The sequence below is a fragment of the Lolium perenne genome, chromosome 2, assembly GCF_019359855.2.
Source record: "Lolium perenne isolate Kyuss_39 chromosome 2, Kyuss_2.0, whole genome shotgun sequence".
Taxonomy (NCBI): Eukaryota; Viridiplantae; Streptophyta; class Magnoliopsida; order Poales; family Poaceae; genus Lolium; species Lolium perenne.
The window spans coordinates 128653346-128672772 of NC_067245.2; the positions used below are offsets into that span (position 1 = coordinate 128653346).

At 43.9% G+C, this 19427-nt stretch overlaps 1 protein-coding gene and 1 long non-coding RNA gene across 8 annotated transcripts; both read left to right on the forward strand.

The window, feature by feature from the left end:
* The first annotated feature begins 11350 nt into the window (after positions 1–11350).
* On the forward strand, positions 11351–16114 carry LOC127333472 (uncharacterized). Of its 6 annotated transcripts, XM_071826256.1 has the most exons (4): positions 11351–12995; positions 13141–13200; positions 15179–15293; positions 15792–16114. In XM_071826256.1, the coding sequence occupies exon 1, from the start codon at positions 11740–11742 to the stop codon at positions 12688–12690; it is 951 nt and encodes a 316-aa protein (XP_071682357.1). In that variant the 5' UTR covers positions 11351–11739; the 3' UTR covers positions 12691–12995; positions 13141–13200; positions 15179–15293; positions 15792–16114. The 6 variants fall into 6 exon arrangements, with proteins under 6 accessions (XP_071682357.1, XP_071682355.1, XP_071682354.1 ...); XM_071826254.1 differs by having other exon boundaries at positions 11351–13200; XM_071826253.1 differs by having other exon boundaries at positions 13141–15293.
* Positions 16115–16151: 37 nt separating this feature from the next.
* LOC139836060 (uncharacterized) lies at positions 16152–18309 on the forward strand. Of its 2 annotated transcripts, none has more exons than XR_011751955.1 (3): positions 16152–16394; positions 17247–17326; positions 18138–18309. It is a non-coding gene; the product is annotated as an uncharacterized lncRNA (long non-coding RNA). The 2 variants fall into 2 exon arrangements; XR_011751956.1 differs by lacking the exon at positions 18138–18309 and adding an exon at positions 17843–18131.
* The last annotated feature ends 1118 nt before the right edge of the window (positions 18310–19427 follow it).

A 19427-nucleotide genomic window follows, 5' to 3' on the forward strand; every position in this document is an offset into this window, starting at 1 on the left:
GAATCAAGTCCCCGGGCATGATCCTGGAGTGCAAAAAAGTTTTGTCGGGTGCGCGTCCAACGCTCCCGATGGGAGTAGCCCCAGAGTCTGGGCACGGGTGCTTGCAACCGAGTGCAGACTTGAACTGAGCAATCATCTTTTTCTGCATCCTTTTTTCTTCGAGTCCTCAATCTGTCGGGTGCGCGTCCAGCGGGTGCGCGTCCAGCGCTCCCGATGAATGTAGCCCCCGAGTACGGGCGCAAGACCGTCCGATGTTTTTATTTTTATTTTTCTTCGACTGCTCTCAACAATCTCTATGACGTCACTGTTGACGTGCTGCTGCTGTGGTTTGATTGACAAGACTTGACCTGACGGGCCCACCCTAGTTCTGCGCGGGCAGTTTTTTAGGAATTGACCAGTGCACGCGCAGCGACCGAGGCGTCTCCTCGATTTTCGCACAACGTGGGAATAATGGGCCACCGGTTCCGTTCTTTCTTTAAGCACCACGTGTACAGCCAGATCTGCTCCACCTCCCACGACGCCTGTGTAGTTATGGCCACGATCTCGCCCAAGTTCTTACGGCATAAATAGAGGGCCTCCTCGTTTTTTACTTTTCACGCCTCTTACTGCTCATCTTCTCGTTCAAGCTTTCCTGCCTCCTCTGTTCCTCCTTCAGAAGCTTCGCGCGCCATGGGCAAGAAGAAGAGCGCCAGCACCTTGGACGTGGCCAAGGTCAGCCGCGACTGGAGCGCCTCCGCCATTTCCAACCGTGATGTGAACAAGCTGCGCTCCCTCGGCTTCATCTCCTTGTCTGGCGATGAAATTCGTCTTCCAGGCGCTTATTCTCGCCCAAGTCCTCCGAAGGGCTTCACCGTCATGTTTGTCGCCTTCTTGTTCCGCGGTCTCTCTCTTCCAGCCCACGAATTTCTTCGCTCCCTTCTTTTCTTATACGGGATTCAGCTTTGGCAGCTGACCCCAAACTCCATTCTCCTTCTCTCCACCTTCATCACCGTTTGTGAGGCCTTCCTTGGCATTGACCCCCACTGGGGTCTTTGGAGGAAGATCTTCTACGTGAAGCGTCACAGCGACAGCAATGGCCCCCCGTCGTCGGTGGCATTGGCTTTGTTGTCAGGAAGGAGGTCGATGATGTCTACTCACGCTTCTTTTCCTGTAGACAGTGTTGGGCCTCCAAGAGCAGAGGTTTGTAGAACAGCAACAAGTTTCCCTTAAGTGAATCACCCAAGGTTTATCGAATTCAGGGAGGAAGAGGTCAAAGATATCCCTCTCAAGCAACCCTGCAATCACGATACAAGAAGTCTCTTGTGTCCCCAACACACCCAATACACTTGTCAGATGTATAGGTGCACTAGTTCGGCGAAGAGATAGTGAAATACTAGTAGCATGAATGTATATGAGTGGTAATAGCAATCTGAATATGGCAGCGAGTAAACATGCAGCAGAACTTGTTGGAAACGGTGTTTCGATGTTTGGAAACAAGGCCTAGGGATCATACTTTCACTAGTGGACACTCTCAACATTGCAATCATAAAGGAATATAAATAAGCACTTCACTATGCTATTCTGAATTACTTTCTGGCAAGATAACGAACTCTAATTCATCATGTAGGCAAACCTTAAGGATGTATTCCCAAGTACTAATAAACACCCCACGCTGTCACTGTGAGCATTCATAGGAGGTACTAACACAGCACAATTTCATAGAGACATCCAACTCAAATCATAACTCAGTGAATAAGTATTCTGTGAAATATAGCCTAAGAGACCCACACGGTGCACACACTGTCACCTTTACACATGTGGGACAAGGAGTCTCCGGAGATCACATAAGTAAAATCCACTTGAATAGCATAACGACATCTAGATTACAAAGCTCATCATATGAATCTCAATCATGTAAGGCAGCTCATGAGATCATTGTATTGAAGTACATGGGAGAGAGAGATTAACCACATAGCTACCGGTACAGCCCTTAGCCTCGATGGAGAACTACTACCTCCTCATGGGAGACACCAGCGGTGATGAAGATGGCGGTGGTGTCGATGGAGATGCCTTCCGGGGGCACTTCCCCGTCCCGGCGGCGTGCCGGAACAGAGAATCCTGTCCCCCAGATCTTGGCTTCGCGATGGCGGCGGCTCTGGAAGGTTTCTCGTACCGTGGCTTATTCGTCTCGATGTTTTAGGTCAGGAAGGCTTAAATAGGCGAAGAGTCGGAGTCGGAGGGGGTCTGGTGGCTCCACACATCAGGGGGCGCCCCCCTTGGCCGCGCCGCCACCATGTGTGGGGCCCACCTGGCTCTCCTCTTGCCCCTCTTCGGTGCTCTGGAAGCTTCCTCGAAATATAAGATACTGGGCGTTGATTTCGTCCAATTCCGAGAATATTTCCTTACTAGGATTTCTGAAACCAAAAACAGCAGAAAACAGGAACTGGCACTTCGGCATCTCGTCAATAGGTTAGTTCCGAAAAACGCATAAAATCATCATAAAGTGTGAACAACACATGTAGGTATTGTCATAAAACAAGCATGGAACATCAGAAATTATAGATACGTTTGAGACGTATCAGCATCCCCAAGCTTAGTTCCTACTCGTCCTCGAGTAGGTAAACGATAACAAAGATAATTTCTGAAGTGACATGCTAACAACATAATCTCGATCCAATAATAATATAAAGCATATGAACTGAGATCAAATCACTCAAAGCAAATGTCTATACTGATATAAGAGATGATAATGCAAGAGTTAAACAAGCTAGAAGTTTTCATCAACTATTGCTTTAAAGACATGAAACCGTACAAAGTTCATTAAAGATGTGTTAAGTATTCTACGTAGAAGTTCTATCCTTCATTCCAAGCATCAAGTAAATTTTCACAACATAAGAAGGATTCAGTCAAGTAAACATAAACATGAACGTCATGAATCAACTGTTTCGAAGTCTACTCAACCGGTGAGCACAAGCATTTGGTATTAGCACCAGGATGTTATGGCATAAAGAACGTTAATGGGGGTTTGGAAGGCCAAATGGAAGAAAGTCTTGCAAAGCTATAAGTGATCATTAGACAAGAAGAAGTCTTATAATCGAAGCTATGCAAGGAGTAGTGACTGCCATGCAACAAATGCACATAGAGCTATATGTGTATGAAAGCTCTCCAATGGAACTAGTGGGGGTGCATCCAACTTGGTTGCTCACGAAGACCTAGAGCACTTTTGAGGAGGCTCATCATTGGAATATACAACCCAAGTTCTATAGTGTGAATTCCCCACGTAGTTATACTAGTAAAACATGAAAACTCTCTCATATGGAGTGTAGGTGCTAAACATGAGCACAAATGATGACTATGAATACTGGAGGTGCTAAAACATGAGCACAAGTGTGGATAAAAGATAGTAATGCTGCCCTTTTTTCTTTATTCTCTTTTTTTCTCTTTTTCTTTTTCTTTTCTATTTTTTTTTCTTTTCTTTTTCTCTTTTTGATGGCCTCCATGGCTCTTTTCACTTTTTGGGGCAACATCCTAAAAAAAATTATGACAACACACTTTTTGGTACAAATAACTCATAATGAATAAAACATGGTGTATAAAAACTGTATGCCTCTGCCAGTGTAGCAGGATGTGCAATGATCTAGCGTAACATGGGTAAACCACGCATCAGCTGTATAGAATCATGAAAAGCAATATATAAATGATAAATGACAACATGTAATGTAAAATGGAAGTTGCATGGCAATATATTTTCGAAACAGCTATGGAAATGCTGTGGTAGGTAGGTATGGTGGCTGTTTTGAGGAAGATGTATGGCTTATGTGTAGGAGGACAAGAGAAAGTCCTCCCACGGGTTTGGATGTACTGGCGAAGTATGCACAATCCTCAATGTGAGCAAAAAGTAATGCACAATACCGAAGAGGCTAGCAAATTTGGATGGTGGAAGTGCCAAAAACCGTAGCTTAACATTAGTCAAAAAGAACTCACAAGCTTATTGCAAACAACTAGAAGGTTCATCATTAAGAGCATGATTAAAATTTACTCCAAGGAGGGCCGTTCATGGTGGCACAAGTACCCCGCTAGCTCCCTCGACCTTCAGCACAACTTAGTTATTACGATGAACTATCAGACATGGAGAGCTATCAAGTCCAACTACACCTTCAACTATTTAAATAGAGTTTGTAGTACGGCGCAAGCTTAAAGACAACAATCCACTACTGATTTTAACTTATTTAAACAACAAGCCTTACCATCTAAATACCTCAAAACGTTTGCAAAGAATCAAGTTATCAAAGCTCAATGATCTACAAGATTATGCAAGTGTTTCATTATACCACTACCACATGCAACATTTCCTGAACCGACCAAATAACAATGAACAAAGAAGTTTCAACCTTCACCATGAACATTAAAAGCTAAGAACACATATGTTCATATGAACCAGCGGAGCGTGTCTCTCTCCCACACAAGCATTTATTCAGAGATGAAAATAACAAAACTAAAATAAAAGCACACAGACGCTCCAAGTAAAGTACATAAGATGTGACGGAATGAAAATATAGTTTCCCTAGAGGAACCTGATAATTTGTCGATGAAGAAGGGGATGCCTTGGGCATCCCCAAGCTTAGATGCTTGAGCCTTCTTGATATATGCAGGGATGAACCACGGGGGCATCCCCAAGCTTAGATCTTTCACTCTTCTTGATCATATTGTATCATCCTCCTCTCTTGATCCTTGAAAACTTCCTCCACACCAAACTCAAAACAAACTCATTAGAGGGTTAGTGCATAATCAAAAATTCACATGTTAAGAGGTGACATAATCATTCTTAACACTTCTGGACATTGCCCAAAGCTACTAAAAGTTAATGGAACAAAGAAATCCATCCAACACAGCAAAAGAGGCAATGCAAAATAAAAGGCAGAATCTGTCAAAACTAAACAGTCCGTAAAGACGAATTTTTCTGGGGCACTAAACTTCCTCATATGAGAAAACTCAAAACTAATGAAAGTTGCGTACATATATGAGGATCACTCATAAATTGGCACATTTTTCTGAGTTACCTACAGAGAACCCTGCCCAAATTCGTGACAGACAGAAATCTGTTTCTGCGCAGTAATCCAAATCTAGTATCAACCTTCTATTAGAGACTTCACTTTGCACAACAATGCAATAAAATAAAGATAAGGAGAGGTTTCTACAGTAGTAAAAACTTCCAAGACACAAATATAAAACAAAAATTGTTGTAGTAAAATAAAAAATGGGTTATCTCCCAAGAAGTGCTTTCTTTATAGCCATTAAGATGGGCTCAGCAATTTCAATGATGCTCTTGCAAGAAATAAGAGTTGAAGCAAAAGAGAGCATCAAGAAGAAAATTCAAAACACATTTAAGTCTAACCCACTTCCTATGAAAAGGAATCTTGTAAATAAACAAATTCATGAAGCATAATGCAACAAGCATAGAGAGATAAAACAAGTGTAACTTCAAAAATTTCAGCATATAGAGAGGTGTTTTAGTAACATGAAAATTTCTACAACCATATTTTCCTCTCTCATAATAACTTTCAGTAGCATCATGAACAAACTCAACAATATAACTATCACATGAAACATTCTTATCATGAGTGTCATGCATAAAATAATTACTCTCCACATAAGCAATTTTATTAGTTGTGGTGGGAGCAAATTCAACAAAGTAGCTATCATTATTATTCTCATCAATTGTAGGAGGCATAGTATAATCATAATAAAATTTATCCTCCATAGTAGGTGGCACCAAAAGACCGCTATCATTATAGTCATCATAAATGGGAGGCAAAGTATCATCAAAGAAAATTTTCTCCTCCATGCTTGGGGGACTAAAAATATCATGCTCATCAAAACCAGCTTCCCCAAGCTTAGAATTTTCCATATCATTAGCAACAATGGTGTTCAAAGCGTTCATACTAATATCATTGCTACTAGCATGCAAATAAGGTTCCATAGGTTTTTTAATTTTCGCATCAAACAATCCATGTCTTAACTCAGGAAATAGCTTAAAAAGCTCACTGTTGCTTTCCATTATGCCTAACTAGTGATAAACAATAAACAAAAAGGTGCAATTGCAGGATCTAAAGGAAATAGCTTCGAGCACTTACAACGGCGTCAGAAAATAACTTAGTTACCTGGGACCGGAGTGTGAGTGCCTTTTACCTTTCCTCCCCGACAACGGTGCTAGAAAATAGCTTGATGTCTACTCACGCTTCTTTTCCTGTAGACAGTGTTGGGCCTCCAAGAGCAGAGGTTTGTAGAACAGTAGCAAGTTTTCCTTAAGTGAATCACCCAAGGTTTATCGAACTCAGGGAGGAAGAGGTCAAAGATATCCCTCTCAAGCAACCCTGCAATCACGATACAAGAAGTCTCTTGTGTCCCCAACACACCCAATACACTTGTCAGATGTATAGGTGCACTAGTTCGGCGAAGAGATAGTGAAATACAAGTAGTATGAATGTATATGAGTGGTAATAGCAATCTGAATAAAATATGGTAGCGAGTAAACATGCAGCAGAACTTGTTGGAAACGGTGTTTCGATGTTTGGAAACAAGGCCTAGGGATCATACTTTCACTAGTGGACACTCTCAACATTGCAATCATAAAGGAATTTAAATAAGCACTTTACTATGATATTTTCAATTACTTTCTGGCAAGATAACGAACTCTAATTCATCATGTAGGCAAACCTTAAAGATGTATTCCCAAGTACTAATAAACACCCCCACGCTGTCACTGTGAGCATTCATAGGAGGTACTAACACACCACAATTTCATAGATACATCCAACTCAAATCATAACTCAGTGAATAAGTATTCTGTGAAATATAGCCTAAGAGACTCACACGGTGCACACATTGTCACCTTTACACACGTGGGACAAGGAGTCTCCGGAGATCACATAAGTAAAATCCACTTGAATAGCATAACGACATCTAGATTACAAAGCTCATCATATGAATCTCAATCATGTAAGGCAGCTCATGAGATCATTGTATTGAAGTACATGGGAGAGAGAGATTAACCACATAGCTACTGGTACAGCCCTTAGCCTCGATGGAGAACTACTCCCTCCTCATGGGAGACAGCAGCGGTGATGAAGATGGCGATGGTGTCGATGGAGATGCCTTCCGGGGGCACTTCCCCGTCCCGGTGGCGTGCCGGAACAGAGACTCCTGTCCCCCAGATCTTGGCTTCGCGATGGCGGCGGCTCTGGAAGGTTTCTCGTACCGTGGCTTATTCGTCTCGATGTTTTAGGTCAGGAAGGCTTAAATAGGCGAAGAGTCGGAGTCGGAGGGGGTCTGGTGGCTCCACACATCAGGGAGGCGCCCCCCCCCCTTGGCCGCGCCGCCACCATGTGTGGGGCCCACCTGGCTCTCCTTTGGCCCCTCTTCGGTGCTCTGGAAGCTTCCTTGAAATATAAGATACTGGGGATTGGTTTCGTCCAATTCCGAGAATATTTCCTTACTAGGATTTCTGAAACCAAAAACAGCAGAAAACAGGAACTGGCACTTCGGCATCTCGTCAATAGGTTAGTTCCAGAAAATGCATAAAATCATCATAAAGTGTGAACAAAACATGTAGGTATTGTCATAAAACAAGCATGGAACATCAGAAATTAAAGATACCTTTGAGACGTATCAGTCGATTACTTCGACTATCCAATGAAGGAATCCGTCCAGGGCTGGCGGAACAAATGGTTCTACCTACGAGATCCCGTGGTGCCTGGGCGGCACTCGAATCTCCCTCCGTTTGAAGACGTCCTGATAGCTCACCAGAAGAAGTCCTGGAAAAACGCGCTTTCTCCCGAAGAGAGGGCGATAGCCGACAGGCTGTTTGAGCAGATCGTCGTCCTGAAGAACACGGGAGGCTTGATGATGTGCGGCACTGAAGTAGATTCAGTGTTCTTGCAACGTCGAGTGCAGCTGCTAATGTCTCGACCCCACCAATTATGGCTTTATACTGGCAAGGGCGACAAGTCGAGGGTCAGCTCTGCCGACTTGTCGGCAGATGAACTTCGAGATGAGGTTCGCCGCTTGACGTGCCTCAGTATGAAGGATAACATCGTCTTGACATCGGCTCGTCCCCCTTACGATTTTGACCATCTCCCGACTGAGGTAATCTTTGCTGCTCCTTGCTTGCTTTCATCTCTTCTTTCTTCGTTGTGTTTTACAAACTTTCTCCTTTTTATTTCTCGATAGGCCTCCTCCGTCATTCAATGTTATCCTCCCACACCGGAGAGCGGTGTGGAACCAGAGGATGATGACGACGATTCTGAAGGAACCGAGGACGTCCAGCAGGTCTTTGAGGACAGCGATGTCCAAGGGGACGACACTGCCGAGGAGGCCGCTTTCACCAGGAGCAAGCGTCGCTTGCAGATAGACGAGGATTTTATCACAACGGCTGAATCAAGTCCCAGTGAACAAGATAATGATGTCGTTGGAGCTTCTCCGCCTTCTCCTGCAGACAAGGGGTCGTCAGGCTTCTTTGCTGCTGAAGATGACTTGGAACTGTGAGCATCTTTACTCCTTCGTAATTTGGCCTCTGTCATTTTGTATGCTAATCATTCTTTTTTCTCAAGTAGCTCCGATGATGATCATGTTCCTCTCGCAAAGAGGGCTAAATTATCTGTTGAGAGAGCGGCATCGGCTAAGGAACCGAATCCTTCTCCTGCCAAGTCGACGCCTCCTTCGAGGACGGTCGTGGAAAAAATTCCAGTGTCGAAGGTTATTCCTCCTAGCAACGCTCCTACTTCGTCGGCTGCTCGCGACCACGTAAGTATTTACTCTACCTTGTTTTGCTGAATTTTCTTCATGCCAACTGAGTCTTCTTGATTTCCCTTGCTGCAGCCGATTTATGCCACAGTCGATGCTGTGGTAGATTTCGCCGAGCAGTTTACTCGACTGGAGGCTGAAAATGCCCAACTTTGGAAGACTGTCAAGTCTTCGGCTGATCAAGTGCTGGAGGCCAACAGGCTTGACACCGACGCCAAGAAGGAAAATGCCTTGCTGAAGGAGGAGCTGTCGAAGCTGAAGCAACAGATGAAGGATGAACAGGACGCCAGGCGTGCGGCAGCGGTTGCAGTCGATAAAAAGGAAGGCGTCCTCCGCGAATCCATCAAGGATTTATTGGATAAAATTCACGACACATAGTCTCTTTCTTGGTATTTCCTTACCGGCTACTGATCTGTCTTTCTTTCAGAGGCCGCCAATATAACCATCACTCGACGCCATCAGCTTCGGGAGGACTCCACATCCGATGCCCTGTCGCTTGCTGCTGAATCTAATGTCCAAGTCCTTGGGCTTCTGCAAAAGACTAGAGGAGCATTGTCGAGGTTGTACTCGATGATCTTCCCGAAGATGAAGCAGGACAAGACTCTTGGTGAGATGGCGGATGCTTTTCTTGTCGATTCTTCCGAGCCTGTGGAGGTATTGAAACGCCGCTCTCGAATGTTTGGGGCGGTTCTTACTTTCCAGCTGCTAATGGGTCATGGGATGGGGTCTGACTTGGAGAAGTTATCTAAGGCATTGCCTGTGGATGACGACAACCACTTAGTCGACCTCGAACCCTTCAAAAGATCGGCAGTGACTTGTGCCAATCAACTCCTAAAGTTGGTAGACGAAGCACATGCCAAGCCTACTCCTGAAGCTGCCTCTGACTCATCATCAGCGCCTCCTTGAACTTGTTGTTTCATTAATTGTAAATAAGACCAATCGTAATTTGACTTAGTCTTATTTTATTTCGGCTATGTTGCCAATTCAAACAATCTTTTGGATGTAACATATATGCCACGCGCTCCCAATGGGAGTTTTATGTTAATGTTGTTCTGAATCAAAGATTGTACTGCAGATTCCTTCATCTTCTTCTCGTGCCGAGCTTTTCTCAAATCCTTTGACTAACGATGAATCTGACCTTGTTCGCCGCTTACGTGACCAAGTGTCTCGTTTAAATAAAGACATTACTTTTCTTCGGGCCATGGCAGTGTTGGTGAAGAAAAAGGGCGAAATAGCAACTGCTATTGAGCAATATGCTCTCGATGGTCTCCATGTCGCCACCGAAAGTTTGGGCTGTAAGTGTTTCCCCATCTTCTGATTCCTGGCATAGCTCGGATGTTCTTTTTAACTGATATTCGTTCCTTTTCAATTGTATCTTCAGATAAATCCGAGGAGAACAGGAAGATCCATGAAAAGGTCGAGGCGATGACTGATGTTGCTCACCAGAAGCACGATCTGTGGCTGCATCGTCCGAAGGCTGTTATCATGGCGAAGTTTGAACATCGGGTGGAGAAGGCGCACTACTTCGATAAGTTCCACGCCCATCTCACGATGGTTTGGAAGACTTTGTTTCCTATGGACCAGGCACCTGAAACCTTGTCTGCCCTGTTTACTCGATTCAAGTCGCCCGAAAGGATTCGGCAGTTGGTGCGGAAAGAGCTTCTGGCTGGTGCTGAACTTGCCTTTGCTTCGGTATTGGCATGTCATCCATCCTTAAACTTGAGAGCCATAGCAAACACCGAGAGGAGTTTAGGCCAATATTATGACATTGCTAGAGGCCCCGCATATACCATTATCTCTCGGATGGAGTCATGCCTTGAGAAGGAACTGAGGGGTCAAGGGAACCAGGGAGCCCAGTCGTGAATGTAATAACCTTGTACCTGCATAAGATTGTGTTGTACAAATTTACTGTGTGCGTTACACACTATGTTAGTTTGATTGGTAATTCATTGTCGAGGGCGGCTGAGTGATCAGTTCAACCTGCTCTCTCGATGACTTCGTTGAATTTTGCAATGTTATTCCGAAGTCGATATGTATGTTTTGTAAGAGCGATACCCATCGACTTAGTCGAGGGAATTAGACGCTTGGCTTCGTCACGCGGTGCACCGGTTTGAGCCTTATTTTGTGATAATATAACCATCGACTGCAGCACTCGTGTATTTTCTCGAGGCTTGGATTGGTTGCTTTGGTGCATCATTAATCTTAGCTCTCGTTGAGAGTATAACTACTATATTAAACCTTAACAAACATCTTTTTTCTCCTAATTTTGGGATGGTTAGAGGATTAACCTCGCAGCGACACGTGTTCTTTTATTTCAGTTGCATTATTTCGTGTACCATTTGGTGCCGCTTAGCAATTTTGGGTAATATGCTACTTTGCTGGTGAGCTGTTGTGGTACGTAACTGGTGTGGTCATAGCTTGGACTGTCGATGTGGCCCTAATAGCACCGCTTTGACGACTATTTTGTCTCTTTACATCCGGAAATCCCCTCTCCTCTCTCTCCGTCCATATATCCTGGAAATTCTTCCCGACGCGAGCTTCTTCCTGCTAGATTCCATGTACAGTATCTTTATCGGCGGCTTGCCCTCGCCAGAGCTCCTCCTCGCCTAATCCCACACATTCCGCATGGGTTCCTCACTACCCGACCCTCTGCATGTTCAAGCAAATCAGAGCTTGCAGCCAGAGATGAGGATTGCTGTGGAGAAAGCGGGAGGCAAAGGCGTCGCCCGAGCGTGCAAGATCGTCATTCTTGGCGTTTTTGTCCCTCTTCCTCCACCGTTCTGCTCCATTTCTCAATCCTCTTGTCCCGGTTTCCTCCCCACCCTGATCTCTCCCGATGTGGAAGTTGACTAGGGGTGGGGAACGCCGAGAGCCCTCGCCGACGTCTTCAATGCTTCTGCGGCAGGTGGCCAGCGATGTCCCGGACGGTGCGTGGAAGATGCTGGACATGCCATCGCCATGGCACAACACGGCGACAAGTCGTGCTGGCCACGCCGTGGCCCCGAGTGGCTGCTGAAGCCGGTGGAAGAGGAAGACCCGTCGATGCCCACCGGCAAGGACCACCTCGGGTATGTCCTCTCCCCTGGCCGCCTCCTTGCTCTTCCCCACGCCCCTCCTCTTGGCGACAAGTTGTACCGCTCCTCGATGGCTCGGTCAGCAAGCTCATCAAAGTCGTCACCAATGGGAGGTCCTCAGCCTCGCGAGCACCTGCGAGGGGGCGCCCTTCGTGGCGGCAACGGCAAGCTGCGTGGTGGCTCCTTGGCCGCCGTGGGGCTGCGCCGCGATGCGCGGCCATGCTGCCGAGATGGAGGCCGCGTGTGCCACAAGTTGCGTGGTGCCTCCTTGGCCGCCGTGGGGGCTGCGCCGCGATGCGTGGCCATGCTACCAAGATGGAGGCGCGTGCGCCGCCGTGCTCCGCTTCGCCCACATGCCGGTGCTGATGCTAACGAGCAGCCGCGAGCCGGACCGGATCTGGTTCATGGTAGCCTTTTCTCCTTTTTCTCATCTTCCTCTCAGATTCTCAACCGCCGCCACCCATTCCCTCATTCTTTTCCCCTTCCTGCAAGAGCTGACGCCTGCGACCTCCTGTGGGTAGGCCACTTGCTAATCCGTGCACCGGAACTTTCTATAGCATCGCGGGCGCCGTGGATGCGATATGGCTTCCTTCAGGCAGTTCGCTCCCCGGACGATGGCCCCACCGCTTTCCCGTCGGCTGGTGCGGCATGTGGGCGCTCGATGACCTGCCTTGCGGCAGCCTGCTCGGGATGTGGGACAGCGGCATCGCCTGGAAGCTGCCCCGCCACCACCCAGATGGACGAGCTGCAGACGGCGGCGAGGGGCTGCACGCCGGCGAGCAGCAGAAGGCTAGACTGCGGTTCGTTATGCCGTCCGCCTCCTATCCATCTGTGATATGTGTACCTACGCGTACAAGGCCGTGTGAAGGGGAAACGAGTTTGTTGATGATTGGTCCCCTTCACGCCTGGTCGACCCGGCTGCTTCATGCTTTTTTGACTCCAATGTACTATGGTTGTTCATGTTAGGCTGTTCCTTGATCGTTTGATTTATGGATGCCAGAGTGTGCTCCCAGCTGCTGGTGTCACGCCTCTCCTCGCTATGCCATAGGCGCCTGTCTGGTGAATTTTCTCCTGCTGAACTTGCCTGCTTCCGGTTGGCGGTGTGATGCCTCTCCTTGCCACGCCATATCCACACATCTGGTGAGTTTCTCCTACCGAACTTGCGGAACTTAACTCTTAGCTGAAGGAACGGAACAACAAATACAGATTTTCCTGATTAAATCAAGATGGATCTAAGCAAGATGTAAAATTTATCTACTGATGAAATCGTTGTAAACGGTTGCAGTGTCTAATAGAACTTCAGATGGATCAAATTATTGTTCTTATTCTACTCTCCAAATGTTCGGTATGTGAGAGAGTGACTTCTTATGCCTGATTAAATGATGTTGATTTGTCATAGCTAGATGTAAAGATAGATCACTGTTAGATAGTTATACATGTGCATACCTCTGAAACAGAAACATATTTGGTTTCTACTCCTGCTAGCTAGGAGCATACTTTTAGAACTATTGCTATTCAATTGATTATTTTTACTTACATGCTTCATTGTGTAAAGTCTCTGCCAAAGAAAATATTAAACTGAACCATGTTTGGTGCAAGATAGAAGACTCTCTATATACATAACCAGTTGTCCACTAACTGACCTGTAGCTGGCTAACTAAGCAATTTCATATTTTTATTTCTCTAACCAGATTCTGTTAGCTTATTAGTATGAAATTTTACATTTGTAACTTTCCTGGTCATACTACTATTCAATTTCACCATATTATGATCGGGAATTTTCTGTAGCTGTCCATAGAGCTTTATCCCAAGATAGTACTCCCTCCGTCCATAAATATATGTCTTATATTTGTCTAAATTTGGATGTATCTATACACTAAATAGTGTCTATATACATCTAAAATTTGATAAATCTAAGACATCTATTTATAGACAGAGGTAGTATAATTGTTTCTTAGTTATCAAGAATCTCGTGATTTCTTTTCCTGAATTGCCTGGGACTCATGTCACAGTTATGGTTTCCTTTCTCATTTGTTGAGCAATATATGCATGGCAGTAGTGAACCCTTTGTAAGTGTCAGTATAAGCCCTTTTGATGTTGTAACCAGTGAAAAGATTATATTGCGGGAAAAGAGAAAATCAAGGTCTGCTTGATTTGGTGATTTGGTTCAGCAGTCTGGGCTGTGAAAACCCAGCAATACTATCACATATGATTGAAAAGGAAAATCATGAATTGGAAATATATATGCCGTCTCGACTAATCAGATGTGATCTATGCTTTTAGCCATGTTTCTGCACTCTTAGTTGTCAAACATGACTGTACTGGAGATTCATCTTTGCTAAGAAGGAATTCAGTTTCAAGTTTTCATACGGAAGAACTTCCATTACACACTGGAATAGTACTGCAGCTATCAGCTTTTAGCTATGCCAATACATGTGCTCCGTTTTAGTGAATAGCTTTTCCATACTAAGGACACCTAAACCATATGGTAATTGCTATAGGAAAAGCATATAAGAGCGAGTTGCATTTTCCTAGGCATTTTGTGTCTACTGCTTGGATATGTATAATGTTTTCTCCAGTCTTCACAAACCAACATTATAGACGTTTTAGTATCACATGGTTTGAAGTAGGTAGTGTACCTGTCTTTATTGAATTGTAGTATTTTTCAAACTGTTGACTTGGGGATGCATTTGGTGGGCCTCAGATTTTTAAACTGTGCTAGCTCCTCTCATTGACCAAATAGCATCATCTTTCTTACTGCACTGAATTTAGAAATCAAATCTATCCAAGCACCAGGCATGCTGAAGATATATAAATTGTTTTTACATTGAGATATTTCATTTTTGTGCATATATTGTATCAAATATCTGCTCAAATTGTTTCTGTATCTGAATTTAATATACCAGTTATCTTGAAGGCTGTAATGCATAATACGTTTCAGTTTTCATCACACATAAATACAATTTTCTTAGTACTTAACAATAAGGCAGCATGGTTGATGAATGTTCAGAAGGTGCTAAATATAGGACCCTCCCTATATTTATTTGTCTACTATCTTTAGAAGATGAATGTGCAGCCTACTATTTCCCTCTTGCAGAAAATTCTACTTTTTTCATTGCGGATCCTTTATCCTGTAGTGTCTCAGATGTTTGTCAGTTTTTCGAGGCATGCCACAGTATATTATCCAATCTATTATCTAAAAATTTAATTCAAGAAGTAAAATTATTTAAAAGATTCCATATTGTAATATGACTACTAATATTTACAGTTTCATCCTTTCGTCATGGATTGATCTTATGTTTCAAGCAGATGGCACCGTTTAGTTGTTGCAGGGAAGGATGGTCAACTCCTGCCTCCAGCCCGGCGTGTTCTTCTATAGTCGACCACGCTGGTATTCTCCATACAAAACATGGGTGTTGGTTCTTGCTCCAGGTGCAGGTAAAAATGCTGTAGCTCTGTTCATTTCGCTTGGTTTCTTCCTGGTGTAATGTTATGTTATTTGCCAAATGTTTTTGTTGCTATGGAAAGATTCCTACCATCATATGCCCACGTCAATTGATCCTTTACTATTTTAATGTTCTACTTATGCCTGGATCAATTGCGTCTTTAATACTTTGATGTTGTTTCCCTGGAATCGTCTAAGTGTGAGAATTGATATGCTCTTCCCTCTATTCAGTTCTTACAATTCAACTAATTTTTTTACCTGACATGCAATCTAAATTCTCACAGTAGGTCTGATATTTATGCACACACCAAGCATGAGCAATGCTCGGAAAAATTTGCGACTTTGCGTGCATCTTTAGTTCTTTACAGCACATGTGGTTGAACACCTGAACCCCTCTGGCAGTTTTAGAGTTTAGCAGAACCTTGCTATATCCAGGGATATGACAATTCATTTATGTACTACAACTAATGACCACATTATTGTCTATATAGGCCTTGGTGGAAGAGAAGGAATTTTGCGCATCAATAAACAACAGTGCATCCAAAAAGTATAACCGCTGATCAGCAAGTGCTCATCGTATTGTTATAGAAGAACATATTGTGCCAAGCAAGGAGCTCATCATCCTCTCCTGTGTGCCCATCATTGGCAACTCCCAAGACATGGGAACGCTGACACCACCCACCATACTGTGCTACTTCACCATCTCGCTATACTTGGCTCATTAGAAATTTTTGGTCATGTAGACTGTAGAATCTACTATCTATGATGTACAGATTATGCAAGACAATCCTACTATCTATGTATTTGAGTCCAATTATTATATATTAATGGTATTAGATAGATTACTTGTTACCAAACTGGGTTGTTTGATTCTCAAAAACCAATTTCTTTATGCTCTAACACGTAATAGTGTAGGACTATTTTGCCGCTTCTTTTTTATTGGATCGGGCATGGAGGTTAAAAGTACATGTTTTAGGTGTAACCATTGATGCTTTCAGTACATGGTCAGCGGCGACACAGGCTGCACAAGACCTCGGCGGCGGTCAGTGGTGGAAGCCCGGAGCAGGAGTGAGCAGAGCAGCACTTGGGCTCAGGTGAACCATGATTTTGTTGTTTCAGTCCATGAGTTTTTGACATTGTCACCCCACCATGCTTTGTCTACGCTACACCACATATATTGGTGTGAGTAAGTAGTGACCTGCAATCTTTCATTTTTCATTTCTCATTTCACCATGCTTTTCCTATGCATTTTAATTTCCTGTATGAATTATTTAATTGTTCCAATGTTAGATAATGCCACTGATGCTGCATCAACATATTTATTGGATGCAAATTGTGTGTACTACATCAAATAATATTAGACGGTAATATCATCACACAATTTCTTTTTCGCGAAAACGCAAAAGCCTTGCGTTTCGATGCATTGATAGAAAAAGAAGGTTATATGTACAAGTCCGAGGACGGACGAACACCACGCCGCACAACTCGACCCAAGAACAGAAAAATAGCTAATCTAGGGGAGCAAAATGCGCACGCCTCGAGCGCCCGCGTCCGCCCATTGCCGCACCTCGGCAACTATGTCGTTGAACAGGGTTGTCACCGAAGGCCGCGCGTTGTCGAAGACCGCCGCGTTCCGATGCTTCCATAATTTCTTAACTAAAACTGATGCCATCCCTGGTTGTTGCACTTCAGATGCTGGTGCTTGAACACATTGTTGGGCGTGTACAAACTTCTGATGATTTAAAGCATGTTTGGCATTTTCAGGACTTGGCATGAGTCTTTCACTTGATTAGTAAAACCATGATTATCCCAAGGATCGGAGTAATTAGATCAAGGAGTAGTACTATAAAGGGAAACATTGTAGATGTTCAAAAGTGCACCATGCCAACGCTAATAAAAACATTAGTTGTTACCTTCTACAATACTGATGTGATCCATTTCTGCAGGTTGCGGTTTCGAATAAAAAGAACAGAAATTTGGCTGCTGAAGTTGGCATGGATAAAGCATTACTGCGACTTTCTTTCTGGTATGATTGTCTTTGGTCATAACGCATTTTAAACCCATATAAATGTGTATAATTGAACTTCATAGTTGTATATAGGACATGTTAAAACATGAATACCTAATTTGGTTCCACTTTGGAGTATGTACTGAAGTTACTTGAAAGTTCCTATATTATTGTGCACGAGTTCGAAACCTAAATAAATCCCGTCATTATGTAACTTTTATTGTGAGGCCACTATGTTATTCCACTTTGGAGCAATTGGAAAGCTCTTTGATAGACCTTAAATGTTATATAAGGGCTTAGCTGGTTCTTTTCTTGTCTTTGTTCAAGTCTTTCGTACCCTGCATCTTTACAAGGACGAATTAGGCCAGTGATTTATTCAAATGCCATATAGTTATATAGGAAGCCTTCTCGGATAGTATATTGCAACCTTTTCTTGACTTACCTTTAGTAACGAATATGATAGTACCCGAGTTAGATACATCAAGGTAGTATACATAAGAGGATATTTATTCAATTAAAAATCAATGCATGCAGATTGTTAAGTAGAGGTACTTCCACGATGCAGAACAAATACACATGTGGTAGATATGGGATCCAAACTGAAGCTAACTTTTGTACTATTGTCAGCTGTGAACATTTCTGGAAGATAATTTGTCTTGTGTTGGACTCTGCTATACTTCGTAACAGCAGCCTGTTGTGCCTTATTATTTTATGCCGATGATGCACCTAATGTTCGGAAGATTCAGAAATCTAGAAACAATATTGTACATTAAAAGGTGGAATCTATCTCTTGATGCTACTATGGTTTTTTTTTCTTTGTGTTGGTCAGTTCAATACACCGCTACGCTTCCATAATGGTATTCAGCGGAAGGACAAACAGCTGAGCCACTGCTGTTGTAGGCTGTGTAGTAACAATGCCGCTCATGATCAGTATTCTTGAATTCTTGATGTGCTACATAAGCAATGATCAATCCATTTGTATCATGTCGACTGAGGATGTGTAGAGAACTTCATAATACTCTCTGTTGTGTTCAGTTTATTTTCTTATTTTAGTAATTGTTCAGTTCATTAGAACTAATAAAGTGACGACACAATAAAGTTGATCTTCTTTAAGAATAATTTGATCCCTTCTATTTGGCCAGTATTCCAGATTTATTTTAAGCAATTTTTCATCCACTGGCCAGATCGAAGGCGCGGCGTGCCGCCGCGCCAGACATTTTGCTAGTTTAATCAATGACACTGTGTAAGCGTATTCTTTAGGCCAGCGCTCCCGATGGGAGTAAGAGCCAATGGTAGGGGCCCCGAACGATCTATTCGGGTGATAAGGCCTAAATGAAGAAAAAAGGTAGAAAACATGATTAGAACTTTATTCATAATGCAAAAGTAACCTTAAGGGTTGTCGAGTAATAAAAACAATTGTATCCTATGTATAGAACCGTCGCAACTGTGTGATGTTCCATGGATTCTCGACGTCTTTTCCTGAAGCTGGGTTTTTGAGCCGATATGCTCCTCCTGGTATCACTTCAGTGACGATGTATGGTCCTTCCCATGGTGATTCAAGTTTGAAGGGTCTTTCTTGCTTCAGCCGAAGTACCATATCCCCAACATTAAAGCTTCGACTGCGTATTCGTCGGCTATGGTAATTTCTCAACGCCTGTTGGTATACCGTCGTTCTTGCCAAGGCAATATCTCGTGCCTCGTCGAGGAGGTCCACAGCATCCTGCAGCGCAGTGTTGGAAGAAGATTCTGTGTACGTTGTCACCCGAGGAGCTTCAAACCGAACATCGGCTGGTAGGACTGCTTCGGCTCCATGCACCGAGAAGAACGGGGTGTACTGAGTCGACCTGTTAGGCATAGTGCGCAAACTCCATAGCACAGATGGTAGCTCCTCAACCCAGGCTCCAGCTGCGCCTGTAAGGCGTTTCTTGAGGCCATCCCCTATTAGACCATTGATCCTTTCCACCTGCCCGTTGGTCTATGGGTGGGCCACTGATGCAAACTTCAATTTGATTCCTCCGTCGTCACAAAACTTTCTGAATTCTTTGGAGTCGAAGTTAGATCCGTTTTCTGTGACGATGCTGTGGGGCATGCCAAACCGACAAGTTATTCCTCTGAAAAA

Coding starts and splice junctions, on each gene's coding strand:
- LOC127333472 (XM_071826252.1), top strand. CDS start 11,740: ATGGCACAACACGGCGACAAGTCGTGCTGGCCACGCCGTGGCCCCGAG.